Raw genomic sequence first — 26390 nt, 5'->3', positions numbered from 1 at the left:
CCATATTTACAGAAATACACTGGAGGAAACGGATTTTCTTTTGTAATGTAGTGAGCTTTAGAGTACTCTAATTAGAAATAAATACTAAATGTGTAATCGTATAATAGGAATTCTTTATTCAGATAATGTATCGAGAATTTTGCTCGGATTTGAAAATTCTTGTATATTTAAGTTAATTAATATAATTATACATTGTTAAAATTACATCGCATAACGTTCAATAAAATAAATCATTAATGAACGGGATCTCACCTTACTATTTGATTTCAACATCATTACAAAAACAGTTGTAGATAATTACATTTAATTTACACGTAACAAGACCTTGATTTTTCTAAATACTAACAATGATGTAAAATTTTCATTCTATTTATGTATAAAACATGCATTATACATAAATATGACTGGTCAATCAATTCCTGTATATATGTAAAATACAGAATGATCAAAAAGGAAACAAACAAGTTAATAAATCTGCCATTGATATGAAAATATAGTCTGAACTAATTTGTAAAAGGTCTCTTACAGTCTTCAGTAATTTAAATTATTGTAATAAAAACTTTAATAAGCGACATCAGATAATAAGTGACATTATTCATATACTATGAATATTAATTAGTCTTTATATCTATGTGTAAAAATTCACTGAACTATATTTAGAGCATAGTTGACTGCGTAAGCCTTACTAAGTCTTGTCGCCAGCAAACTTGGAGTGAGGCGCTAATTTTCATCACTTTTATTTTATTTAGTTTTAAAGAAATAAATGTATTTTAAAAAAATAACACTGACATTGTTCTTATTACAATTATCAATGCATGATGTGATTGGCGTCACAAGAAACATCCGTAAAGTGTATTTTCCCGATTTTTATAACTTTGCAAGTTTGTAAAACAGCCAAAAATATATGTATGAGCTGTTTCTTCTCATCCATTCCTAACAAAAAATGTACATGTACGAACATATACATATAAATATATAATTAGGAATAAGTGAGGAGAAACAGTTAAAATTTTTAAAGGCATTTTACAAAACATCTGCATTATTAAGATCGAGTATTGTACTAATTAATCCTTCTTGGTTAACAGGACGTTTGATGCAGCTTTAATTACTGAAATAAAAAATAACTTTGAATAAAAACTTACTTATATTATAATGAAATATAGTTATACCATTTAATAAATATACCATTATTTTGAGCATTTGATATAAATGCATCCACTTTATGGTGGTATCTTAGAAAGTTTGGTCTGATAACACAATGGTATAAAACCATGGCACCATTATTTTCCACAGGGGCCATTAGCCATATATAAAAGAGGCACTATAACAAACAATACAATTTTAACTACACACAAAATGATTTAAATTTGTGATAAATGTATACATATAAATAAATCTGAAACAATAGATATTTTTCTAACTCTGTAAATTCCCAGAATTTTCAACATCTGCCATAACTTGAAAAGTTACTTATGTATCGATAAAAATGTTTATACGTGCAGATATTTTTCCAATTCAGAGAATAGTCTACTTTACATTAGGCTTTGTTTGTGATGAAATTTAAATGTCTAACAATTCTGTTTATATAAACTAAAACATTATCAAAACAACAACAGATATATATTTCATTTTTAGTTTTTTTCCACATACAGCGCTATTTTGCTTGCAACAGAGTAAATAGCTACAATGATTTATTTGTTTCTTCTCTCGGATGAGAGATGTATAATATCATTCACAAGTATTACAGTAAACTTCAAATAAATTTCAAAAACAAAAGACTATTACCATTTTATATTCTATACAAAAAATAAAAATAAATAAAACGAATGAAAATGGAAAAAATGGTTTCAATACTTGCTTCCTGTAAATATCACTATATATATATAATCACTAACGTGAAGTATATTAAATTTGTATGAATTTTTAGTAACAGCCTTTACAGCAAGGCCACAGATGAAAGCTATTATTAAATGTAACTGTACCTTGCAAAGCCAGTAAACTGGAAACCAACATAAAATAAAATCTGAGAAATATTCAACAATGGTAAATACAGCAAAAACAACCCAATATGTTAACCATTTTGTGTCATCTTCTTTTTTTGGACTTTCTAAAGCTTTCATTGAAGAATAAGCAGGATATATAAATCCAAAGACATTACATACTAGTTGTTGTCCAATGCCAAATACCAGATAAAGTGCCAAAACAACAACAGAGCCTGAAAGATACAATAATATCATAATATTATTGGACATTAATCTACATAAATGGAATACGAATTTAATATAAAAATATAATAAACCTGGATATCTTTAGTATGTAAATATACAGTTAGTCGCAATCAAAATTGTATATAACACATTGTAATAAACGATGGCTTAATAGTTACAAAAGAAAAATGTTGATAAATATGTTACATATCATTCATGTATGGGACTGAAACGTTTGGTGACTTGGATGTTGGCCCGATCATCTAGCGCACAACCCCTCGGACGGGATTGACTCATGCCGTATGTGAACACCCGGCCCAGTTTCATTGCTTTATATGGTAATGCCCCGCCACTGTACCGAGTAATTTTCCAGTATATAAGGGCCGCATTTTCCTACTCGAGGAGCTCAGTTTTCATAAAACTCTCGCCACGACGTTATTTTGATACTCGAAGCAAGATCGGGCTATAATCCCCTTCGAGCAACTACTCACCCTAGTGGTTTTAATTGTGAGTGTTCAATCGACTAATCGAGTGAGATTTGTATTGTTATATATGTTCTGTTAATATACCACTGTACTTGAGCATCATATAGAATATATTCAAGTAGTTATCCTGACTTGCATTATTCAATTAATACAACCCTGAACCATATTAACAGTAAGACGAGGAGTATCTCACGAACCCGGTACACCTTTACCGCTCGAGGTGTACCATTATGACAGAGCAAAATCCTAAAACTTCCTAAAAACATTCAACAATCATTTTTCGTTTGTTTTTCTATTATTATGTACATCTATTAAATATTATAACAGAATTTGTCGAAAAATACTAAAACAATAGCACTAACGGCATTAAGAAATAAAATTTAATTTCTCAAGGATATCTTTAAGTTATGTTTTGACGAGTATGAATTTAAATAATTACATAACAAATACTTTGTTGCAAGTAGAATCCGTTAAAATATTATTAGTTGAACCTATTGGGACACTTTTTTACATGAAATGGCAGCAGCATAATCGCGTTGCTTGGCACTTAGGTCGGGGGCACACGAGCGTTAAAACGACGTACGTTGTAGAAATACATTGTCGTATAATCAGAAACCACACACTGCAAACGTGCGTCGCTCTCAACGTCCATAGCAACGTGCGTTGATTTTTCATCGACGTATTTATGCTAGAACGCACGTTGGGATACGTCGACGCATGTTCTCTATTGTATACCAAGAAATGCAGCAGGTCACACGAGCGTCGAACATCGAGCGTACGGTCAGTCGTTTATTAGGTGGCTATCGTGATAGACAATTCTACATTTAGCCTTATTTCTTTATATTTCATACCTTACGCAAAAATGACCGGTAATACGGTTGATACAGAATTGTTAATCAATGAAGTCCAAAAAAGACAGTTATTGTGGAACACCTCTAACGAGGACTACAAAGACAAAAATAAAACATTTGCAGCGTGGAATGAAATATGTGTGTCTTTATTACAAAATTTTCTGCCATTTCTTGGCCAACTGACGCAAAAGTAGCAACGCTTATGTGACTGGAGTTATAACAGTCGCTGAAATCGACGTCCGTCGCAACGCACGTCGTTTTAACGCTCGCGTGCCCTCAGCCTAAACCGTCTTCTTCCGAACATCAGCTGACCATCCGGGTGATTAGGGGGTATCGCACCATCTCCCACGAAGCGGTGACCACCTTGGCCTGTTTCCCGCCCCTGAAGCCTCTTGTTTGGAGAAATCAGCTGGTTTACCGGCGTTTCAGGGAGCTCCAGGAGGTTGGGAGGCTGCCAAAGAAGAAGACTTTCTCGCTGGTCACCATCGTAAGTAAGATGGTGGCCAGCGAGAAAGCATGAAGTATGATGACCTCCTTCTGCGAGGATGTAATAGTGCAGAAGAAGACCACCGAGCGATGGCGTGAGAGGAACGCGCACCCCGCTTGCAAGAGGGCTAAGGCGCGGCGACCTTCGCCTCCTGGCTCCTTCCAACAGTTCTGAGGTTCATGTGTTCCCACCTTTCTTATTCCTTCCCCTTCTTCCTTCCCGATTTCGATGGGCCACCAAAATTTGAGACGGCTCATCAGCTGTCTTTTCCGGTCACCACGTCGATGACCGAAGGAGTGACGGCCAACCTTGGGGACTGCAGGTGCTCGGTGCAAGGGGTTCGAGCACCGAAGACAGCCCCGGAGCCGCGGGCGTCGAGTAACTTGACGTTCAAGGCGGAGAAATCAGAGGAGAAGGGACACGTTCGTCCTTCCCCTGGGATGAGTCCCGTCAAGCATGTCGCGGCGGGGAACTCTGTGATGTCTCACTAGAGTTCGCGCTCCTCCGCCGCAGCGTCGCAGTATCAACAGTGACCGCAGGGTTTTAGCCGGTAAGAGTCCGATACTACTCCGAGGCCCTCCCCTATGCAAGGATCTTGGAGTGTCCATGAAGATTTTCTCGAGTAAAAAAAAAAAGAAAGAAAGAAAAAAAGTTAAAGGGAGACAGAGAGAAGGAATTCAAAAGAGAGACTCAAACCTACAGTAAAAAAAGGGTATAGCCGAATATAGGGGTCAAATGTGCCCCCAAACCAAATTGAACAACCGATGGGTCATTCAATAGCTTATCGAAAGAAACCCCTATATGCCAATTTGTAACTTGAAATCTCGACGGTGGAGGTAGTAAAGGAATGATAAAGAAAATGATGTTTTTGCACAATTTCTCTTGCCCTATTGAGTAAAAAAATGTAAAAAAATTCAGAGACTGAGACTTTTCAGGTAGGGGTAGGGGTAAGGGTAAGGTAAAAAATAAAAAAAACCGCAAAAAATGCCGAAAAATGACGATTACGCATTTTGTGTTTCTCCTTTCTGTGTTACGTCCTTTTATCAATTACGATTGTTGTTTAATATCTCCTGCACCGAAATTAATGTGAAATATTAGTTTACCAGTCTCTTGCCTTTGACAATTGTGGATGGATTCGAGCAGTAAATTGTATATTGGCTTTATATTATTTCTCCTTCCCTTTAGATGAAATAATTCTCTCCCTCTCTTTCTCTTTTCTTGAAAGATATGAATGGTTGCTACGACTTCAATATACAGAGTGTATTGAAGAGTCTATTTAAAAAATTATTAACAGTTCCATTCGTAAGTAACTCAGAACAATCGTCGTACACGTACACATAGATGGTACGACCATAATTGCATAATGGTTAGTGCCTGAAAGGATTATTTGTGGACACTTGCGGACACTGGATTTTTGTGCATAACATTGTGTATTGGAAGTGGCATTCACCCTTTCCCTATCAAAATCTCGTCGGGCGAGTTTTGATATGCCCTTTCGGATTTTCATAAGACAGGTTGAATCTTATTCAACGTAAGGTGTTCGCGTTCCCATAAGTGGACAAAAAACTAAGGCTGTCGATAACGTCGGTAAGTAGAATTTTTCATGCTGCGTGAGAACCACTAGCACTGACCTGTCACAACTTTCCTCGCGAACGCAGCTGTTCGCGGATTGCCATTCTACAGGCGGAACTTTAAACGTTAATAACTTTTTAACGAAGTCTCAATCGACAAATTAGTATTATTGACTTTCGTTTTATTTTGGCCTCTAGAATCTCTCATTAAAATTTTTCCCAGGGGTGGCCGAACACCCTGTATACATTGATTCACAAAACAATAACAAAAATGTATTTATTGAACATTTTATGGGTGGACGAAAGTATTGGCACACTCGAATAAAAATATTTAAAAATGACTTTGAATTAAATATTAATATTTAGTTGGCCCTCCTTTCCTTTTAAGGGCTTCCTTTAATCGTTTGGGCATTGAATCAACTAACTTTTTTGTAAAATCCGGCCCGATATTGTTCCATTCTTCTAAAAGAACATTCTTCAAGTCTCCTTTGTTTGTTATATAATGTTTTTAAATCCTTTTTTCTAATTCGTCCCAGGCATGTTCGATAGGATTCGTGTCTAGACTCGGGGCTGGTGTATTTAGAGAATGAGAAATATTATAAATGATCCAATGGCGTATGATGTAAACGGTGTGCTTTGGATCGCGATCTTGTTGAAAATAGAAATTCCACGAAAGGTTTAATTTTTCCGCACTTTTAAATAACTCTTTTTTTAATATATTTAAATACGTGTATTTGTCCATAATATTATCGATAAAAATTAATTCATCAACCCCAGACGCTGCCATAGAACCCCACATCATACCTCTACCACCTTCATATTTTATACTCGACTGTAAATTTCGTAGATCCAGAACAGTATTTGGCTTTCTCCAAACTAATATTCTACCATCCGATTTAAATATATTAAATTTGCTTTCAACTGAAAACAGAATGTTCCTCCAAAATGTAGAATCCTTTGTTATAAATTCTTTGGCAAATTCTTGCCAACTGACACTCTTTATTTAATATTATTCTGAGTTCTGAAAAGTTTAATTTAGGATTTTTCTTCACTTCGTTTAAAATTTTAGGTTTTTTTGTAACAGATAACTTGGGAGGACGACCACTTCGATTCGCATTATCAAAATCTGATTAATTTATAAATCGTTTTACTAAATCTAATAGTAAAACGACTTCTATTAACAATTTGTGATACTTCACTATAAGAGTTTTGCATTTTATATAAATTTAGTATTATTTCTCTCTTTTCGCTTGTGGTTTCTTTCGTTTTTCTTGATATTATTACTTTTTTTTACTTTCCCTGTTACTGGACGACTAAACTTTAGGACGATCGTTGTTAAAAATGACAATCGGGAAGTCCCCTACCTACATTTTACAATGACGATAGGAAATTTTTCAAACAAATACGGATATTATATTATATTTAGCATCATATGTCAATACTTTTGTCCACCCATAAAATGTTCAATAAATACATTTTTTTTTATTGTTCTGTGAATCAATGTATATATATTATTTCTTCTGTTATGTAATAAACTAAAATAAATAATAAATGAATATGTGAAAAAATTTTTCCATCAAATCAATTTGTTTAGTAGTTATAAGCACTTGTACCACCACAACCATGCTGTGCCAATACTTATGTCCAGCACTGTATACAGGGTGGTCCACGCAACTGTTTCAAGTCATAACTCCGTTATTATTGCATTTACGAAAAAATGCCAAAGGAGAAAGATAAATGGTTCGAAGAGCACTACACCTGTAGGCCTTTAAATTTTTTTTTTAAATGCAGCAGTGCATGTGCAATTAACAATTGCATCATTTCTTTAAATAGAAATGCATATTTTTTTTTACACAGATCGATTCTTCTATTCATTCTACGTAAAAAATGATTAGGCTACTGTTACGTATGCCGAACGTTTCGTTCCCCAATTTTTCTGTACCACTTGCGTGCATTAGGAAAACGCCCTGCTACTTATCTACCCTTTGGAATGTAGAGTCAGTTCTCACGAGATGTAGCTGCTCGGTGACTAACGCAATTCGGAGATTACCAAATATGGTAATGTCTAACGTGCATTTGAATCCTCCTCCACGGATTTTTGGGTATATAAACCCCTTGATTTTCTTACTCTGGGGATCATAATCGTACCGTCACGTTAGAATCAACGTCACGTCTCTCGTCACGCGTATACGATTTGATAGTCAGTTGTATCTTGTGAGATCGGGCTACCGTACCCTTTCGTATCAAACCATATAGAATTCGTGAACCGGCATAAATTCTATTGCGGCCATTATTTTCAACCGACTTACCCCCGCATCGCCAGTGCGTCAACACCGTGCAAGGTCATTTTAGGTAAATATAATCATCCTTTGATCGCGACATAAGATACACGAAACACTTGTATTTTATTTGTTGATTTAAGAATATATCTACTTTTATTACCAAATCAGAGTTATCCAACTTCTTTAACCCATAATTATATAAAGCGATTATTATTAGTTAAACGTTCCCATAATAATATAACCTTACCGCTCGGGTTATATTATATTTAATAATTCATAGTTACGAGTTCAATTAACACATCCCAAATCCAAATACAACCTCTTACAACCTAGTGGCTCCTCGATTACGCATCGAGTTCGTCCACGCAATCTACTACCATCCTAGCGGCTCCCTGATTACGCATCAGGTTCGTCCGCATCCTACAGCTCCCTGATTTTGCATCAGGTTCGTCTGTGATTTATCCAACCTCCCAGCAGCTCCTCGATTACGCATCGAGTTCGTCTGCGTTTGTTCCAACCTCCTAGCAGCTCCCCGATTTCGCATTGGGTTCGTCTGCATCGTTATCAACAATCCCAGTGACTCCCCAATTTCGCATCGGGTTCGTTCACGACGTTTCACCCTCCTACGGCTCCCTGATTTCGCACCAGGTTCGTCCGTGCGTGACTCCATCCCAGAGGCTCCCTGATTTCGCATCAGGTTCGTCCTCGTTATCAACTATCCTAGCGGCTCTCTGATTTCGCATCGGGTTCGTCCGTGTACCTAACTAACAAATTGACACCATATACTCTCTCTCGCACTCGCCAGTCACGCGCGCTGCACGGCCCTGGCTCGTAACACTACCATGGCAACAAAATTATTAGATTTCGAGATATTTTCAAAAAATGTCTTTATTGAAGAAGATACTCAAACGCTTCTCCACTACATTCTAAACATTTCTGATAACGTTTTTTTATTGTTTGCATAACTGCGTTTAAATTATCTGCAGTTATTGCTGCACATTCCAGTATGATTCTTTCTCTCAGATTCTCTACAGAATCTATGGGATTTGAATAAATTCTATCTTTCAAATAACCCCAGAGAAAAAAATCAAGGGGACTTAAATCAGGTGAACGAGCTGGCCAACGTATTGATGTATTTGTTGCGATAACGTTATTGCAAATCTTATTTTTTAGAAACCGCATGGCCACTTGTGAGTTGTGTGCCGGTGCACCATCTTGTTGAAAGTATTTACAATTTACCCTGTCTCGGAGAGGAATGTCGTCGAGAAGAGATGACAATTCAAATTCCAAAAAGTACCGATATTTTTCTCCGTTTAGGGCACCATCGATCAAGTATGGACCAATAATATTGGTATTTAAAATCCCACCTCATACATTAATAGTGTATCTTATTTGGTGATGTATGTTCCTCCTAAGGAATGGATTTCTTCTTGCCCATGTATGTTCATTATGACGATTAAAAATACCATTGTTGGTGAACGTACATTCATCCGTCCACAAAATCTGCCGCGGGAAATCTTTGTTCATCTGAATTTGGTTTAAAACAAATTGACAAAATTGCATACGTCTTATTGAATCTCCAGCATGTAAGGCATGTCCAACACTAAATCGATACGGATGAAGCTTCTCTGATTTTAAAATTCGTTTCACACTACCGAGGCTTACATTGCATTCTCTCGATATTCTCGTGCAGATGCTTGTGGTCTCCACTCTAAATAAGCGATTATATTCACTCTGTTGTTTTCATTTCCTACTACTGGTTTTGGAACTTCTCTTTTGATTTGGTAAATGCACCATAGTGTTGCAAACTGTTATTCAATTTGAAAAACAATTGTCGCTATGGTTGTCGACGGTTTGGATATTTTTCCTGGTACAGTCTTGCGGCGGCATTTGTATTTTTGTCACACAACACAAAAGTGTCGTACATATCTTGTTTCTCACTGTTAGTAAAATACATTTTCTTGTATTTAGTGAAATACAGTTACACTTTTTCAAATTCTTAGTTTTCGTACTCGAGTTACGATACGAGAATTGCTACTGAATGATGAAATGCTTACTCGTACAAATCAGTTTCTGTTATGATAACAATGTCGAAAGGGTGCTTACCTTTACAACATAGTCATGAAGTGTTTGAATATCTTCTTCAATAAAGACATTTTTTGAAAATATCTCGAGATCTAATAATTTTGTTGCCATGGTAGCCTAATTATTTTTTACGTAGAATGAATAGAAGAATCGATCTGTGTAAAAAAAAATATGCATTTCTATTTAAAGAAATGATGCAATTGTTAATTGCACATGCACTGCTGCATTTAAAAAAAAATTTGAAGGCCTACAGATGTAGTGCTCTTTGAACCATTTATCTTTCTCCTTTGGCATTTTTTCGTAAATGCAATAATAACGGAGTTATGACTTGAAACAATTACGTGGACCACCCTGTATACGTGACGAATTTTTCGTCACTGACCTTTCTTCATTCTGGCAGTTTCTTCCGAACTGGACAGATGTGCCCTTCTAAGTGATTCAAATAAAGACAAAGTTTAGTTTAAAAAGTATTTGAACTGTATGTTTTATTTTTATTATCATCATTATCCGTGAGCTGATTACGCTCAAAATCTAATCAGACCTTGAAACGAGAACATAAAACTTAAATGTAAAGTTTCATTGCAATTCATTGAGCCGTTTAGATACAATCATGTTAATAGCATACGTACATAAGCATAAAAAAAATTTCGTTTTTTTTTAATAGTTACAATATAAAACTTAATCAGGGAGTCTTAAAACGTGTATTTCCGCTAAAAAAATTTTCGAAATTTTTTTTTCATTACGGTACTTTCCTTATACCTACATATGTATAGCTCACATTGAAAATCGTACAGGTCATATCGTAAGAAGTACTGGCGCGCTATAATTATGGGATAAGGAATTTGGTCGAGAATAAATTAATAATCAGTAGTAGTATAGCTCAATACTTAGTCATTTCTCATCCACGCACTTGTTTGGTTGTCCAGGCGACAGGGAAGGTGAACCCCTACGTGGCGCGTCCCCAGGTGGCGGATAGGAGCAGCCGCTGAGATGGGACGCGGGCATGAGGTCATCAACCTGAGAAGGCTGGTGGCCGCATCCTCGCATGGCATCTCGGAGGTCGGAGCGAAAGCTCCCGCAGACCAAACACCGATATGAGTGTGTTGTGTGTGTGAATGGACTGGGATATGGGATATTTGCCGCGGGTTTTACCTAAGGCTGCAGGTGAACCAGTTGGCTGCGGATGAGTGAGGAGTGAAGGATATAGTAAATGATGATCAGTTGAGTTTAGTTTGAATTGCGTGTGAGAGTGGGAGGTTGCGAGTGAGGCATGAGTTGCGTGGTTTCAAAACGAAGGAGTGATTGCAGTTTTGTTATTATTAATGTTTGCGACGTGATAGCGAGCGGTGTATTATAATTTATTAATATATTTATATGTTAATATAAATTCTTTATTTTCCTACAATCCTTTACAAAAATCCTACATGAGTCCTGCGGCCAACGTGGCCACGCGGCCGGCGGCTTAGTCTCATGTCACGGGGCCGCGGGCGCTGGTGACCAGGCGCCTGCAGTTGAGTGGGAATGCGGTGGGAGGAGTACACCGGGAGGGGCCTGAAAAGGCACGACGCGGCGGGGGACTCTGTGATGTCTCACTAGAGTTGCCGGCCCCTCGCCAGGCGTCTGAGGATAGTCACCGTGGGGTTTTAGCCGGTAAGAGTCCGGCACTACCCGCGGGCCCACCCGAAGGGAGTGTTCATGAGGATTTCCCCACGTACAAAAAAAAAAATGGTCATTAAACATTATTCTTTATTGATCAAAAAAAACAATAACGACATTATGCGTCAATCATCCACACATTCAAAATCGTACTGTGTAATAAAATTGCGTTTCTTTGAACAAATGTCATACAATGTTTTGCTCTTCATTTGTTTCTTTATCCTTTGGTTTCAGTCGAATATCATTGTACAAGTTGAAGGTGGTCCTCGGACTAAATAATAATTGAAATATGAGGTAAACGACGGTAACAGAACGTAAACTTGTGATTTATCATTTTATTAATAATAAACCATATAGCGACATTGCTAAAATGTTAAATAGAAGTGCCTCTACTATACAATATATGTATAATAAAACGCTATAAAGAAGAAAATCGTGTCAGAAATAAAATAAAAATTAATCCGAAGAAGAAATTAACCGAAGCTGACGAATGTTGGATACTTAGAAAGGTAAGAAAGGATCCCAAATTAAGTGCTCCGGCTATTGTGATTGACACAGAACAATATCTAGGAAAATCCGAGAGTGCAGAAAATGTTAGACGAATTTTAAGAAGAAATAAATATAAAGGTCGTATAGCCCGATCAAAGCCGCTTGTAACTGCCAAGAATAGAAGACAAAGATTAGAGTTTGGTAAACGTTATATAAACAAAGACTACAGTTTTTAGAAAAACGTCATCTTTACGGATGAAAGCAAAATTAACATTTTTGGAAATGATGATACAATAAAAATTTGGCAGAAACCGAATCAAGAGTGGAAAGTACAAAATTTGAATCCAACCATTAAACACGGAAAGGATAGCGTTATGGCTGGGGCTATGTTTCATCGGTAGGAGTCGGAAATTTGGAATTCATTGACGAAACTATGGATAAGTGGTATTATTTAAATATTTTGAAAACTCATTTGAAAGATAATACACATAAATTAGGATTCCTTGACTCATTCATGTTTTACGGCGATAATGACCCGAAACATGCATCAAAGATTGTTCAAGAATGGCTGTTGTACTGCCCTAAAGTCATTCATACACCGGCTTAATCAACTGATTTAAATATTGAGCATGTTTGACGTAAATTAAAATTACAAGTAAATAAGCGTGAAAAATCAAGTAAAGATCAATTAAAACAGCAATACAGGCAACGTGGGAAAATATTGAACCTAGTTTCTAGAAAAGTTGGTTGGACCTACGCCACAACGATTGCAGGCAGTTATTATTATTTTTTATTCATTTATTAACGATAATAAACCCTTTAATACAAAAGATGTAATATGTAAAGAACTAGAAATGTGGATTTTACATAGTCAAACATTACCGCTTATAAAATTTTAATAAAATAAATTAATTTACAATACGTTACAAGGATAATTTTAGACTTTCCAATGATTGTTTAATTATATCAGTTTTAGTGTGTACAAAATATACATGACTCATCATTCTATTTACACAATTCTGAGATCCCAACGTTGTGCGGTAACTTTCAGAATAAAATAGAAAGTGATTTCTTAAATATCTTAATGGTACATACAAAGGAAACAATTGAGTAATCGTTGAACACGAAATATGACCTTTGATTAGTTTACTTACAAACATAATATCTGTGATTTTTCTTTTATTATGCAATGTTTGAAGATTAGTATTAATAAGTAAGTCATCATAATTATGTGATTCAAGAGGCATGGGACACCTACTATGCCTAGCAGCAAGACGAAGAAATTTGTGTTGAACTCTCTCAATGTTGTCGATATATGTTTTGTAATAAGGAGACCAAATTATGCTGACATATTCTAGAATAGGTCTTGTCAAAACACAATATAGGATTCTGAGTGTATTAGTTTTACTAAAGTATCTGGAAACTCTATGAATAAGTCCCAGAGAGCAAAGACTATGCGAAATAATTTTTTCATAATGAACTTTGAAAGATAAGTTAGAAGAGAAAATTATGCCAAGACCTTTAACACGATTAAGCGAGGTTAGTACGATACCATTTAAAGTATAATTATAAACTATATTATTTTTCTTATTATTAAACTTAACAATATGGCACTTATCTAAATTGAGGGACAATTTATTTAATGAGCACCAATTCTGAAGTCAGTTAAGGTCATTTTGAATTGATCATCGGCATATAATAAAAATTTAAAGTGTTAAAATACCTTAGAAATGTCATTAATATATGTATATTATAAATAGAGAAGGTTCCAAATGTGAACCTCGTGGGATAACAGATGTAACATTAATTTCTCTTGCGTAATTATTATTAAATTTAACTATTTGAACTCTATCTGATAAAAAACTGGATAGTCAAGAAAGCATACAGCTGTTTATTCCTAATGTCTTTAATTTGAACATTAAGATTGAATGATTAATAGAATCAAAGGCTTTACAAAAGTCAGTGTAAACAGTATCAAATAATGATGATACTCTGCAAGGTTAGTCACAGTCGATCTACCAGTAATGAAACCGTACTGCTCATCAATGATGATGCCTTTGCAAAAAAATGATAGTTTACGACTAATTAAGTTTTCCATAATCTTAAGCATGACATTTTGAGTACTAATAGGCCTAAAATTTGAAATTGACACGTTGAGTTAGTAGATTTAGAAATCGACTTAATTGAACATAACTTCCATAACTTGGGAAAGATGCCGGCAGATAAAGATTTATTGAATATTAACTTTCTCTAGACACAATAAAATTACATGATTTAAAAGATATGGGAAGAATATTGCCATATCCTGGACCACAATTATTTTTGAGTTTTCCTCCTCAGCTTAAACCCCCTCTGAGACGCGATTTTGGGAGTGTCAATTCGTCTTCACGTTGATTTTTCCTATCGATCGATTGGCCATCGACTTGGGGAAAGAGAATCTATTTTCCTGCCCCGATTGGGCGGAAAAACTCCTCCCTCACACCCGAACGTGGTGGAGGAAGAATCCCAGGTCACCCTGAACGAGGGTGACCGCGGTTTCTACCCCAAGTCGAAGGCCGCGTTAATTTTGTCGAGGATTAAGACTCGTCGAGTAGCTGCACGTGTTTTGCAGCTGTTTTATATATGTATATTTTATATATTATATATTTTCTACAAAATATTCCTTTATTTTATAAATATCTGTTACTGGTATGAAGAAATCCTTCGCCAACTACCGCATCCTTACTGGGGTACAATAAATGTAAACAAACTGGCGTGTTCAACGCTTGGAAAACAGAAATAATAATATGCTGATAGAGGCAATGACGAGATTTGTGTAAGAACAGCAAGTATTCCTCAGTTTTACTTTATCATACATGGAAGTAACCTCGATCTCATCTTATTAAGAGTAAGTATTGATACTGAAATACAATATTCGTATAAGAACATTAAATAATTCTATGGTGTATTAAAGTGCTACTAGGAAAAGTTTTGTCTTCGCAGTAGAAAGCAAAAATAGATGCATATCACGATGCACGATTCTCTACTTGAGAAATTGCAAAAAAAAATCAATAGATCTAGTACTTGCAAACATAATTACTTAAAATTAGGTATTAAATATGGCAAAAACCACTATAATGGAGACAATAGAAAATTAACCAGGCGTGACCATTCTCGAATTTTTAAAGAAATAAACGTTGAAGTAAAGAAAGATCTACATCTACCTGTATACACGATTAAAATGGACAAAGATAGTAACTAAGCCACAAAGCTTCAAGATTAGAATTTGTAAAAAAACATATAACCTGGGACGAAGAATGGAAGAATGTAATATTTTCGGATGCGAAAAAGTTTAATCTTGACGGCCCGGACGGATACAAATATTATTGGCACAACAAATATTATTTAAGAAGAAATAAAACCGTAAGCACGAGTTGAAATTTTGGCGATGGAAGTTTTATGGTTTGGACAGCATTTAGTTACAATTCGAAAACGCCAATTTGTAAAATTTCGACAACAATGAACACAGAAAAGTACATTGATCTTTTGGATGATATTTTAATTTTATTTATTAAAGAGCATCATGAAAATAATGTTATCTTCCAACAAGACAACGCCGCAGTACACAGTGCGAAGAAGACTCGAGAGTGGTTTAGACAAAAAGATTGCACTTATAAACTGACCCTCTTGTTCTCTTGACCTAAATCCAATGTAGAACATGTGGGGAATTTTATCACGTGCATTATACAGGGTGTTCGGCCACCCCTGGGAAAAATTTTAATGGGAGATTCTAGAGGCCAAAATAAGACGAAAATCAAAAATATCAATTTCTTGACTGAGGCTTCATTAACACTAGGTTTACGGACACTCGATGCGCATATTTTTATTATAATTCGCTACGTTAACAATTGCATTAAAATGCAGTTTTTCTTTTAATTAGAGTATACATCCATATCATTACATCAATTCAATTCAACATAAATTGCTAAAAAATAATATTTATGAGTCCTATAATGTTAAGTCTAGAATCTGAATGCGTCAAATTGACGCGTACCGTAAACCTAGTGTTAAAAAGTTATTAAAAAATTAAATTAAAAAATTTCAAATCATACTAAAAAAATTATATTTAGTTACAGGGGTCAATTACAAACATTTTTTGTGAATAGACATACCCCGAAATCCTACGCACTTTCAAGAAAAAAAAAAATCTAATGTGAGGCCAGAAATGCTTCCCTAAAATTTTATGCGAATCTTTAAAATGTCATAACTCCTGAACGGATTGGAGGATTTCAATTTTTCAAAATGCAAACAACGCGTATTTTAGTGGAGAATATGTAGAAATTGTAAAAAAGTAAAATGAGAAAAACCCCCTAAAACTGGTCCAATTTTCAAACGGCCATAACTCTTACAATAGTAAAGGTATCTCATTGAAATTTTTTTCTGAAGCAGAGCCAAACAAATTTTCTGTAAGACGTCAACAAATTTATTAAAAACGAAAAACGAATTTTTAAGAAAAATCGATAGGGGGTAGGTGTGTAAATGTTTCGGTAAAAAAGAAAATTTCAAATCTTTCTGAAAAAATTATTTTCGGTTGCGGAGGTCAATTACAATAATTTTTGGTAAATAGACCTGCCCCCGAAATCCTACCCACTTTCTAGAAAAAAATTCAGTACGGGCAGAACTTTAAACGTTAATAACTTTTTAACGAAGCCTCCATTAACAAATTAGTATTCTTGATTTTCGTCTTATTTTGGCCTCTAGAATCTCCCATTAAAATTTTTCTCAGGGGTGGCCGAACACTCTATATAGGCACAATGAAAGTACCATAACGAAAAAAAAATTTCGAAAATTTGTATTAGCGGACATACACGTTTTAAGACCACTTGATCATATTGTGAATATTAAAAAAAAAAGAAATTTTTTTTGAGCCTATGTACGTATGCTATTAACATGATTGTGTCAACGACTGAATGAATTTCAATGAAACTTTACATTTAAGCTTTATGTTCTCGTTTCAAGGTTTGATTAGATTTTGAGTGTAATCAGCTCACGTATAACGATGATTATACATCTTGTAGTTTTTAAATTATTCCGATACATTGTATATGTATATTAGGTAATTATGTAGATGATTGACGACCTCACCGATTTCGATGATCTTTAAATATGTTGTCAAGTTCACTATTTTGAACAACTTTTCCCTGTACAAATTACCTCCGTTCAGTCTTAGTTTCCGGGATATATTATATTAAAAATAGGTATTGGTATTAGTTAATGTAGTTGTTAGAGGGGCGCAGCCTCCCAGTCAGCAAAACGAATTGGTAATTATGCAGATGATTGACGATCTCGCCGATTTTTATGACCTCGAAATATGTTGCCAAGATCACTATTCTGAACAACTCAATTTAATCCTCTGAGACAAATTTAAAAGACTGTTCTTATACAAATTTCGCCATATTTTCGTGTGTTAAACTGTAATATCTTGTTTATGATAAAAATAAACTATTTTCTCCAGACCTATATATTACTTTTCCAGCTTCTATTACACCTTAATTATTTCCTGGCATTCCTTTCATTATATCATCAAAATTATTTAAATTCTTATTAAAAATCATAGTGCTCTTATAGAAATTTCGTCCAATGTATTGTTGCACGAGTTGGCGATGGTCGTTGTCGGTCAGCCGACGTTAGCCTCGTAGATCGTGCCACCCGCGGAACAACATAGCCCTTCGCTGGTCAACTCGGGCCTAGCGCTTTTGTTTTTGTTAAAGCGCTTGATGGTTTTACGACGAAATTTGCCAGATGCGGAATATTCGAAAACTTTTGCGACGAAGTCACGGTTCCGCATCTGGCAACATAAAAGAGCGGAAAAACTCGAGCTGATCGAACGGAACAGATTTCTTTAACGAATTAATAAAATTCCAAAACGATTTTAAATTTAGAGGAATATATGATTCGGCGCACGTAACGTGTTTATTCCAGCAGCTTACCGAAAGGATTTTACATTTCGAACTCACGTCGGAAATAATTAGATAGTCTTCATAGGATTTGGTGATTTTAAAACGTCTGTGGAGTGATCTTTTACGTTTGATTAGGGAGATAAGTCACCAAAAAACCAGGAAGGATATGAAGAAGTTTGGTATGTGGTAGATGGAACATAATTATCAATCACAAATTTGAGCTGCTAATATAAAAAATCTACAGATTCATCTACGGATAGTTTGCAAACGATACCATCCCAGTAGGATAACTAGGATAAGTAGGACCTATTGTCGAGAGATAATTATTTATTTCCTGGTAATTGGCTTTATGAAAAAATGTTTTGACAATGAAAAAAGTAGTGGATTGAAAAGGGGGAGGTAAAAAAAGAGCAATATCCAAAAGAGGATAATACAAGTCAGGAGGTAAACAAGATTCAGATGCTGATGTGAAATCACAGCATTAATTGATGAAGAAAAGGCGAGATCAAATAGGTATTCGGACGAAGAGGAAAGATTAATTTGATATAAATTAAAAAGATTAAAATAGTTACAAATAGTTTCAGATTAATGTAGGAGTGAAGGGTATAGTAAATTATGATTAGTTCAGTTTAGTTTGAATCGCGTATGAGAGTGGGGGGTTGCGAGCCGGGCATGAGTTGCGTGGTTTTAAAACGAAGGAGTGATTGCCATTTTGTTATTATTAATGTTTACGACGTGATAACGAGCGGTGTGTTTAATATATTTCTTCATTTTCCTCCAATCCTCCATAAAAATCCTACATTAATTTTCAGTGGAACAAAACCAATAGAGGAGTGTATCAATATAGTCCATCCTAATCATTAAATATTCGTGAATGAGATAAATTATAATCGCCGGCAATAATGATATTAGAGTTATTATTTGAAAGAATGACTTCCTCAACCGTCAGGCCATGAGCCTCATAAATAAATGGGGCGGTACCCGGCGGCAGATAAACAGCACCAATAACAATAGATTTGAATCCGTATAGTGATATAGATAATAATGGTTATCTTACTAAGTATTAAACTAATTTTTCATATTAGATTTGTATTTTACTGTATAAATATGCTGTATATTTTTATATATGATTCTGAATGTGAGGATGATTTAACATATAATAATGTTATTGTTTCTTTTTTCATTAATAAAGAATATGTTTTATTTTTCATTCTTAATATGAGTACTAATTAAGTATTAAGCAATCGATTAGTAATCTATTTTCGACAAAATTGCTTATCCTATAATTGTACCGAGTTAGTACTTCTTACGATACAACGTGTACAATTTTCAATGTGAGTAACTGTAGGTCGGAAAGTAAAAATGCTGGGACAATCGAGACTTTGAATCGTATGCCGATTGTCGCGAGACCGAATTTCAGCAATTACAAGGGCAAGAAGGAAAGGCGACACTAGCCTTCTTTTTCAATTTCCCGAAGTTACGCGAAGTACCGAGCTCACGTACACGTGGATTAAAAACTCCTTCGCTGCTGATCATTTCATTTATCTTTGCCGCATTATCGACTGAGCGAATAATTTTGTGACCCACTGTACGTAGTCACATACAAGCAAAGTATCATAATGAAAGAAAAAATTTTGAGAAATTTTTTTACGGAAATACACGTTTTAACCCCCCCCCCCCCCCACCATATTTTAGCTATTGCAAAAAATGAAATTTTTGTTTATCATTCCTATGAATAAGCACATGTACAGTAAGGTGGACCTTATTTATACTTGATGAAAAATTTTTTTGTAACTTTTTTTGGGACATTCCTTAAAATTGTGACACTAGAAAAAAAAATAACTTATGCAAAGTCTGTAATTGATCGAACAACAGGAAAACATAGCACATCGCAGTTGAAAATTTGGTATTTTTGTAACCCGTTTTTCTCTATTAACACTAGAACAACCGACGATTGACGTATACTTACATCTACCGGAGGCGTCAAAATTACTTGTTTCTTAAATTAATAAAGTCATTTAAGAAAAGACATAGCAATTTTTACGTTTTTATATATTTTTCTATTTTATGAGCGAAAATTGAATATAAACTGAATAATAATAATAATATAATAACAATAATTTAATAAATAATTACACATAAAAGTCAAAGACATTTTTTGCAAGTTACAATTATATTAGCAGAGCATCTACCACAGACTCGTTTATGACATGTACCACAAATATTGTTCGTTTTATTATTAATACAATATGCTATTTGACACCGTTTACGTTTCATCAAAATATGCGTCTGATTTTGTGACGGTGTACATGATGATATTTTTTCTACTTCAACTGAAGATCGACCGGTTAGTTCTTTGTAGTCACCTACAAGTTCTTCAACCAACTGGAATAAGAAGTCCTTTCTTGAAATATTTTCTCCTGTTGTTTCTTTATATAATATCCAGGCATTTATTCCGGCAAGATCTAATATATTGTAAAATACTTGTAATGGCCATCTTCGGGATCCAGCTTTCACAATATATTTTCGGGTCATTTGATCCGTCATGTCTACGCCAAATTTGGTATTATAAAATACCACTGTTTCAGGTAAACGTTTACCATCTTTTTCAATTTTCACCGACTTATGTTTTGAGCTGAGTAATAATACTTTTTTATTGGGTTTACTCTTCTATATGGTCAAAGTACAATTTTCTGTTTTATAAAGTATTGTTGAGAACCAAGGCATGTTAACCTTTTTTGATTTTGCAGGTTTAGGTAATTCTCTCTTATTTTGTCTAATGGTATCAACTAAGGAAGTTCTTTTGGTTATCAGTTTTATTGCTAATGGCAAACTTGTAAAGAAATTATCTGTTGTCACTGTTCTTCCGCAACCAATATATGGTTCCATAAGTTTTAGGAAGACAAATTCACCCAATACGTACGGATAATCTCATTCCGTCTTTTCCTAAGTAGGGAAATGCATTTACAAGATATTTACTTTTTACATCCGACGCCAACCAAAATTTTATACCAAACTTATTCGGCTTGTTTGGCATATACTGGGTAAATCTACATCTGGCTTTAGTTGGGAATAATTGTTCATCAACTGTAATGGCAGCTCCTGGTTTATAACACATTAGGCTATTTTCAATGAATTTATTCCACACTTCTGAAACTAATGCAAATTTATCTATTTGCAATCGTTGGCTTCTTTCATTTTTTTTTATCAAAACGAATTAGCCGAAGAATTTCGGTAAGTTTATTCCTGCTCATTGTTTTAGAGAAAAATTCTAGACCATAAATATGAAAGTTTTAGGTTTCTTGCTTCGTATGCCCCACGGGCATATAAAATTGCTATAAATGCATTCAACTCTGCTAACGATAGAGTCCAGCTGTTATCCAGAATTTAACAGGCTTCTGCTTTGGTGCAAGTTTTTATATGTCTCATAACACTATTGCAGAGTATCAGAGAAAATGCTGGGTAATTATTTAGATTACGGACGGTACCTCCGATTTCAATGATTTTTAAATATGTTATAGAAATCAACATTTTGAACAACCTTTTCCTATACATATAACCGCCGCTCAGCCTTAGTTTTCGAGATATTTTTGAAAAACTGTCGGAACTAATACATTAAATTCTGCCTGATCGTGTGCATCCGTGTTACACTTTACGCGTTAGTATGCGATCGCCGCTTTTCTACTGTTTTGCAGGCAGCAGCACACCGACGGACACCAATACATATACACATATATAACGGGTGAGCTTAAAAATCAAATTTAACTAATTTTAGTGATTTTGAATCGAAGTTTATGTCTGGTCGCCGTTAGGCGACCAGAATATTATCTTAGACTCTAACTTAACCTAATTCATTGATTAGGAATATTAGATTAGGTTAGGTTAGGCTATTTTCCATTCCCGACTGCCGTGAGGCAGCCGGCACACGCAGGTTCAAATAAAAAATCGTAAAATTTGGTTATTTATATTTAATTGTCACTATTTATTTACGATTTTTTATTTGAACCTGCGTGTGCCGGCTGCCTCACGGCAGTCGGGAATGGAAAATAGCCTAACCTAACCTAATCTAATATTCCTAATCAATGAATTAGGTTAAGTTAGAGTCTAAGATAATATTCTGGTCGCCTAACGGCGACCAGACATAAACTTCGATTCAAAATCACTAAAATTAGTTAAATTTGATTTTTAAGCTCACCCGTTATATATGTGTATATGTATTGGTGTCCGTCGGTGTGCTGCTGCCTGCAAAACAGTAGAAAAGCGGCGATCGCATACTAACGCGTAAAGTGTAACACGGATGCACATGATCAGGTAGAATTTAATGTATTAGTTCCGACAGTTTTTTGAAAATATCTCGAAAACTAAGGCCGAGCGGCGGTTATATGTATAGGAAAAGGTTGTTCAAAATGTTGATTTCTATAACATATTTAAAAATCATTGAAATCGGAGGTACCGTCCGTAATCTAAATAATTACCATGTTGTGCACTGGTAATCTTCCTGGCATTGAGCCTTCTTGCTGTTTTTTCCACATAGTGCCGTCAACAGATAATTCAGTATCCTGATCGATTACACACATTTCAACGTCCTGATCACTCTCATTTTCAGAATTAGAGAAAGCTTGGACTCTTTTCCTTTTTCTACACAAACGTCGAAATCTTTCATCTTCACTGTCTGTATCAAATGACTCGCTTGTACTTTCGTTGTATGATGGTGGATATTCATTTTCACTGCCAACTAGATCATTCTCATCATACTCGGTATCAGAACAATTTTGCTCCAAATTTTTTATTTCTTTCAGTAATTTACTGCTTCGTGAAATTTTCCTATAGTTTCGAAGTAATTTTATGAAATTTAATTTTATAAAATTATAGCATACGTATGCTATTAACATGATTGCGTCTAAACGGCTAAATGAATTTTAATGAAACTTTACATTTAAGTTTTATATTCTCATTTCAAGGTCTGATTAGATTTTGAGCGTGATCAGCCCCCGGATAATGATGATTATACGTCTTGTAGTTTTTTAATTATTCCGATACATATACATTATTTGTAAACATTTTTTAAATCGTTTTATATAAATCTTAAGAAGGACTAAGATCAAATAAACTTTATCTCTATTTTTTCTATCTCCTGTTAGAGCAGTGACTCATACTGGTTAACGATAGTGTTTTGTTTATACTCCTCGCGGGTCGCTGGGTCGTAGAAACGATGAGGATGAAGAAAGAAGGGGCGTAGATATACATACATAGCCTGGTTTCCGTAGATTTTTAATTAGAATAAAATAATTAGAAATTAAATTCTATTGCATGAATAGCAATCAATTTAATGCTCCTAATTTCAGTTTCAGTAAAAATTGTATATGTGATTGAAACGTATTATTTCTGATATAATGGACTAGTTGCAAATCTTTGCTGAAAGTGTTTTTGTTCACATTGTAAACAATAGTCTTCGCGAATAGCTCAAAACATAAAGAAAACGGTCACAGCTACGACGTAGTCTAAAGTTTTTTTCAATTTCAGTAGACTATAAATCATGAAACTGGTCACACTACATTGTATTTAATTGTAATTGTATTTATAACACTTATCTAAAACGTTAAACGTGATGGGCCAGACTAAAAAATTAAGTAATTATGAAATACAAACAATTAAAATATTTAGACAAGAGAATTATTCAATCTCAAAAATTGCTTCTATTGTGCATGGAAGCTACAGATTAATTTATAATCTGCTAAAGGATCAAAAGAATATGAAGAAAAGAAGAGTACACATAGATTGGGAACAATAACTTGTAAGGAAGGCAGATCTCTGCTGAAGTTAATGTGAATAGTAATATAAAAAATGTGCAATTTGTATTAAAAAATGCAAACATTTAAAATGAAATAAATTAGTTAAAAAGCTACCATTAACTAAGAAGCGTAGAATTATTTTTTTATCAATGAGAAACGTTTTAATTTGAATAGACCAGATAGAATAAGAAAGATAGATAGATTATTTCCATAATCTTAGGAAGAAACCTCTGATTCTAAGCCGTAATCAAATGCGTGGAAGTGGAGTCATGCTGTCAGTAATCGAATATTACAGCAAAGCAGAAATTGTATTTATAAATGAAACATTGAACAGTTGAAAGTATATACAACTTATCAACAAACAATTAATTGTTCATATGGCAAAGTGTCTAAAAGATTACTTAAAAAGTAATAATACATATACGAATTTTAGACTGGTCAGTTTGTTTTTCTGATATTAATATAACTGAAAATTGTTGGGCACAATTAGCCAGAACTGTATATGCCAAATGAAAACAATTTCAAACGGTTAAAGAATAAAAGGAATGTATAATATAAAATTGGAATTCAATAAGCCGAAAATATATAAAAAAAACTATACAAATCCATCCCAAAACATTTACTCTATATTGTACGCAATAAAGGAGGACACACAAAGTATTAAAAATAATACTGATAAAGTATATTCTATATTATATCAAGAGTGTGCTATCATTTTGTTGCATACTGTAATTCCCAACACTTCTTTATTAATACCTCAAACAGTATTAATTACCCAAAACTGAAATTTTGTATTTCTGTTTTCAATTTCTCTTGTCTTTCTTCCTCTAAAAAATCTCATAACAATCAGCCTCCGAGGCTTTTTAAAACTGAATCCAAATCCTTTGTTAAACCAAGACTAACATTAGACCAAAAAACAAACTAATCAAGGTTAATTAAAAACTAATACTTCAAAAAGTAAAAATAGACTCAAAACTGATGTCACAACTGTTATAATCAGTATTGAAAAATATTTAGGGAAACAATTATTGTAGCTGTATAGTCTGATGAAAATCATATGCAAATACCAAAAACACACAAAAAAGACTAAAATTTACAAAATAATATATTAATAAGGATTATAATTTTGTGAAGAATATCATTTTCACAGATAAAAGCAGAATAAATGTATCTGAATCAAATGGTAAACTAAAAATTTGGTAGAAACTAAATCAAGAATTGCAAGTACAAAACAAAAATAAAATTAATCGATGAAACACAAATGTGAATGCGTAATGGTTTGGGACTCTGTTTCGATAGTTGAGATTAGAAAATTATATTTTATTGAAAAAAATATGGATAAATTATATCTGAATATTCTGAAAATACATTAAAAAGACAGTACATAAAAATTAAGCATGCTAAAATCTTTTATGTTTTGTGGAAGCATTGATCCAGAAGAGTTACATACACGGGTCATACCAAACACATTTAGCAGAAATTGAAAATAGAGGTACAGGAACATGAAATATTAAATAAAAATCAATTAAAGACAGCTCTGCACACAATATGGGAAAACATATAACCAAATTTTTTAGTAAAGCAAATTCAATTAATATCACAATGATTAGAGCAAATCATACTTAATAACAACTACCTCATAAATATTGAAATCAATTTTCTACAATTTTGTGTTTTATTGTATAATTACTTTATACAATTTTGAGTGTAAGATCAATTTAGTTTACATTGAAGTTGTTGTTCATTTTTTATAATAAAAGATATTTATTTTCTAATTTTGTGTGCATGTAATGTACAAGTACTATGCTAGAGATTAGTATTGTATGTTTTATCAAATTACTTTACATGTAATTATACTAAACCATCTCTTCCTACAATGTGCTTTATACAATTTTGACTGAGTGACTGCACTTTCGTAATGCGCAAATTGTTAAGATATTCTTTACGCTATCAATGTCGTATTGAATATTCAAATATTGGGATAAAATTTAACGCGAAAGAATTTCATTAATTTCCTTTTACATAACAATACTGCGATGTAAAAATAAAACATGCAAAAAATTTCCACGATTTGAAGTACTCCGAGTATTATAATGCAACGGAATTATCACGCATATTAAGGAAAATTTACAACAGATTCACATTACGTAAAGCGAGAATGTATCAATTCGTGTACGTAACTACAAGGACTAACCTAAAGCGCTTTGAATAATTTAATGTACATACCTAAAAACACATAAAGTCGATCAACTCCAGTTTGTCTTTCAATTTTTGTAAAATACTTTGTCCATAATTTATTCTCATCCCGCAATGCTTTTTCTAAACACTCTTTTACCGCCGTTATTCTCGCCATTCTGATTGTCACCTCACCTGATGTATCAATTTTAGATGTCAAATGTTCGACAAAAACAAACTGAGCAGCTCAGTCTGAGCTAGATACTGTTACGTCGAAATTCCGTCGGCATTGGTAAAAGAGAATTTCCCTAGACTTACTTAGTTTAATTCTCCTCCGAGGGCGGCGTGGTGACCTGGCAAAAGTACTCCAC

The 26390-nt window shown here is 34.1% G+C and overlaps 3 protein-coding genes across 3 annotated transcripts in view; 1 reads left to right on the top strand and 2 right to left on the bottom strand.

Annotated features, from left to right (window-relative positions):
- Positions 1 to 251, top strand: part of Gudu (Armadillo repeat-containing protein gudu) — a 118519-nt gene extending 118268 nt beyond the window's left edge. The window contains exon 10 of the mRNA XM_076763906.1: positions 13 to 251. Coding sequence (XP_076620021.1) covers positions 13 to 46 — 34 coding nt within the window. The 3' untranslated portion in view covers positions 47 to 251. The remainder of the gene's footprint in view (positions 1 to 12) is intronic.
- The window catches only part of Hbs1 (translation elongation factor EF-1alpha (GTPase) HBS1), a 196445-nt gene that overhangs the window by 157144 nt on the left and 12911 nt on the right, over positions 1 to 26390 (bottom strand). The window lies entirely within an intron of this gene.
- LOC143341300 (receptor expression-enhancing protein 6) lies at positions 94 to 26277 on the bottom strand. The gene is made up of 4 exons (XM_076764136.1): positions 26071 to 26277; positions 1983 to 2215; positions 1186 to 1321; positions 94 to 1108 (listed from the first exon to the last, which is right to left on the bottom strand). The coding sequence occupies exons 1-4, from the start codon at positions 26195 to 26197 to the stop codon at positions 1065 to 1067; spliced, it is 540 nt and encodes a 179-aa protein (XP_076620251.1). The 5' UTR covers positions 26198 to 26277; the 3' UTR covers positions 94 to 1064.

The sequence above is a fragment of the Colletes latitarsis genome, chromosome 4 (genome assembly GCF_051014445.1).
Source record: "Colletes latitarsis isolate SP2378_abdomen chromosome 4, iyColLati1, whole genome shotgun sequence".
NCBI lineage: Eukaryota > Metazoa > Arthropoda > Insecta > Hymenoptera > Colletidae > Colletes > Colletes latitarsis.
The sequence above is the reverse complement of the archived record's forward strand: the minus strand, read 5'-3'. Positions and strand labels throughout refer to the sequence as shown.

Bases quoted from the DNA above. Each gene is read 5' to 3' on its own strand.
- LOC143341300 (XM_076764136.1), bottom strand. From the start codon at position 26,197: ATGGCGAGAATAACGGCGGTAAAAGAGTGTTTAGAAAAAGCATTGCGG. The intron at 2,216-26,070 runs GTATGTACATTA...TGTATCTTTCAG, and splicing joins TCGACTTTATGTGTTTTTAG to GCTCTGTTGTTGTTTTGGCA. The intron at 1,109-1,185 runs GTATATTTATTA...TTTTTATTTCAG, and splicing joins ATCAAATGCTCAAAATAATG to TAATTAAAGCTGCATCAAAC.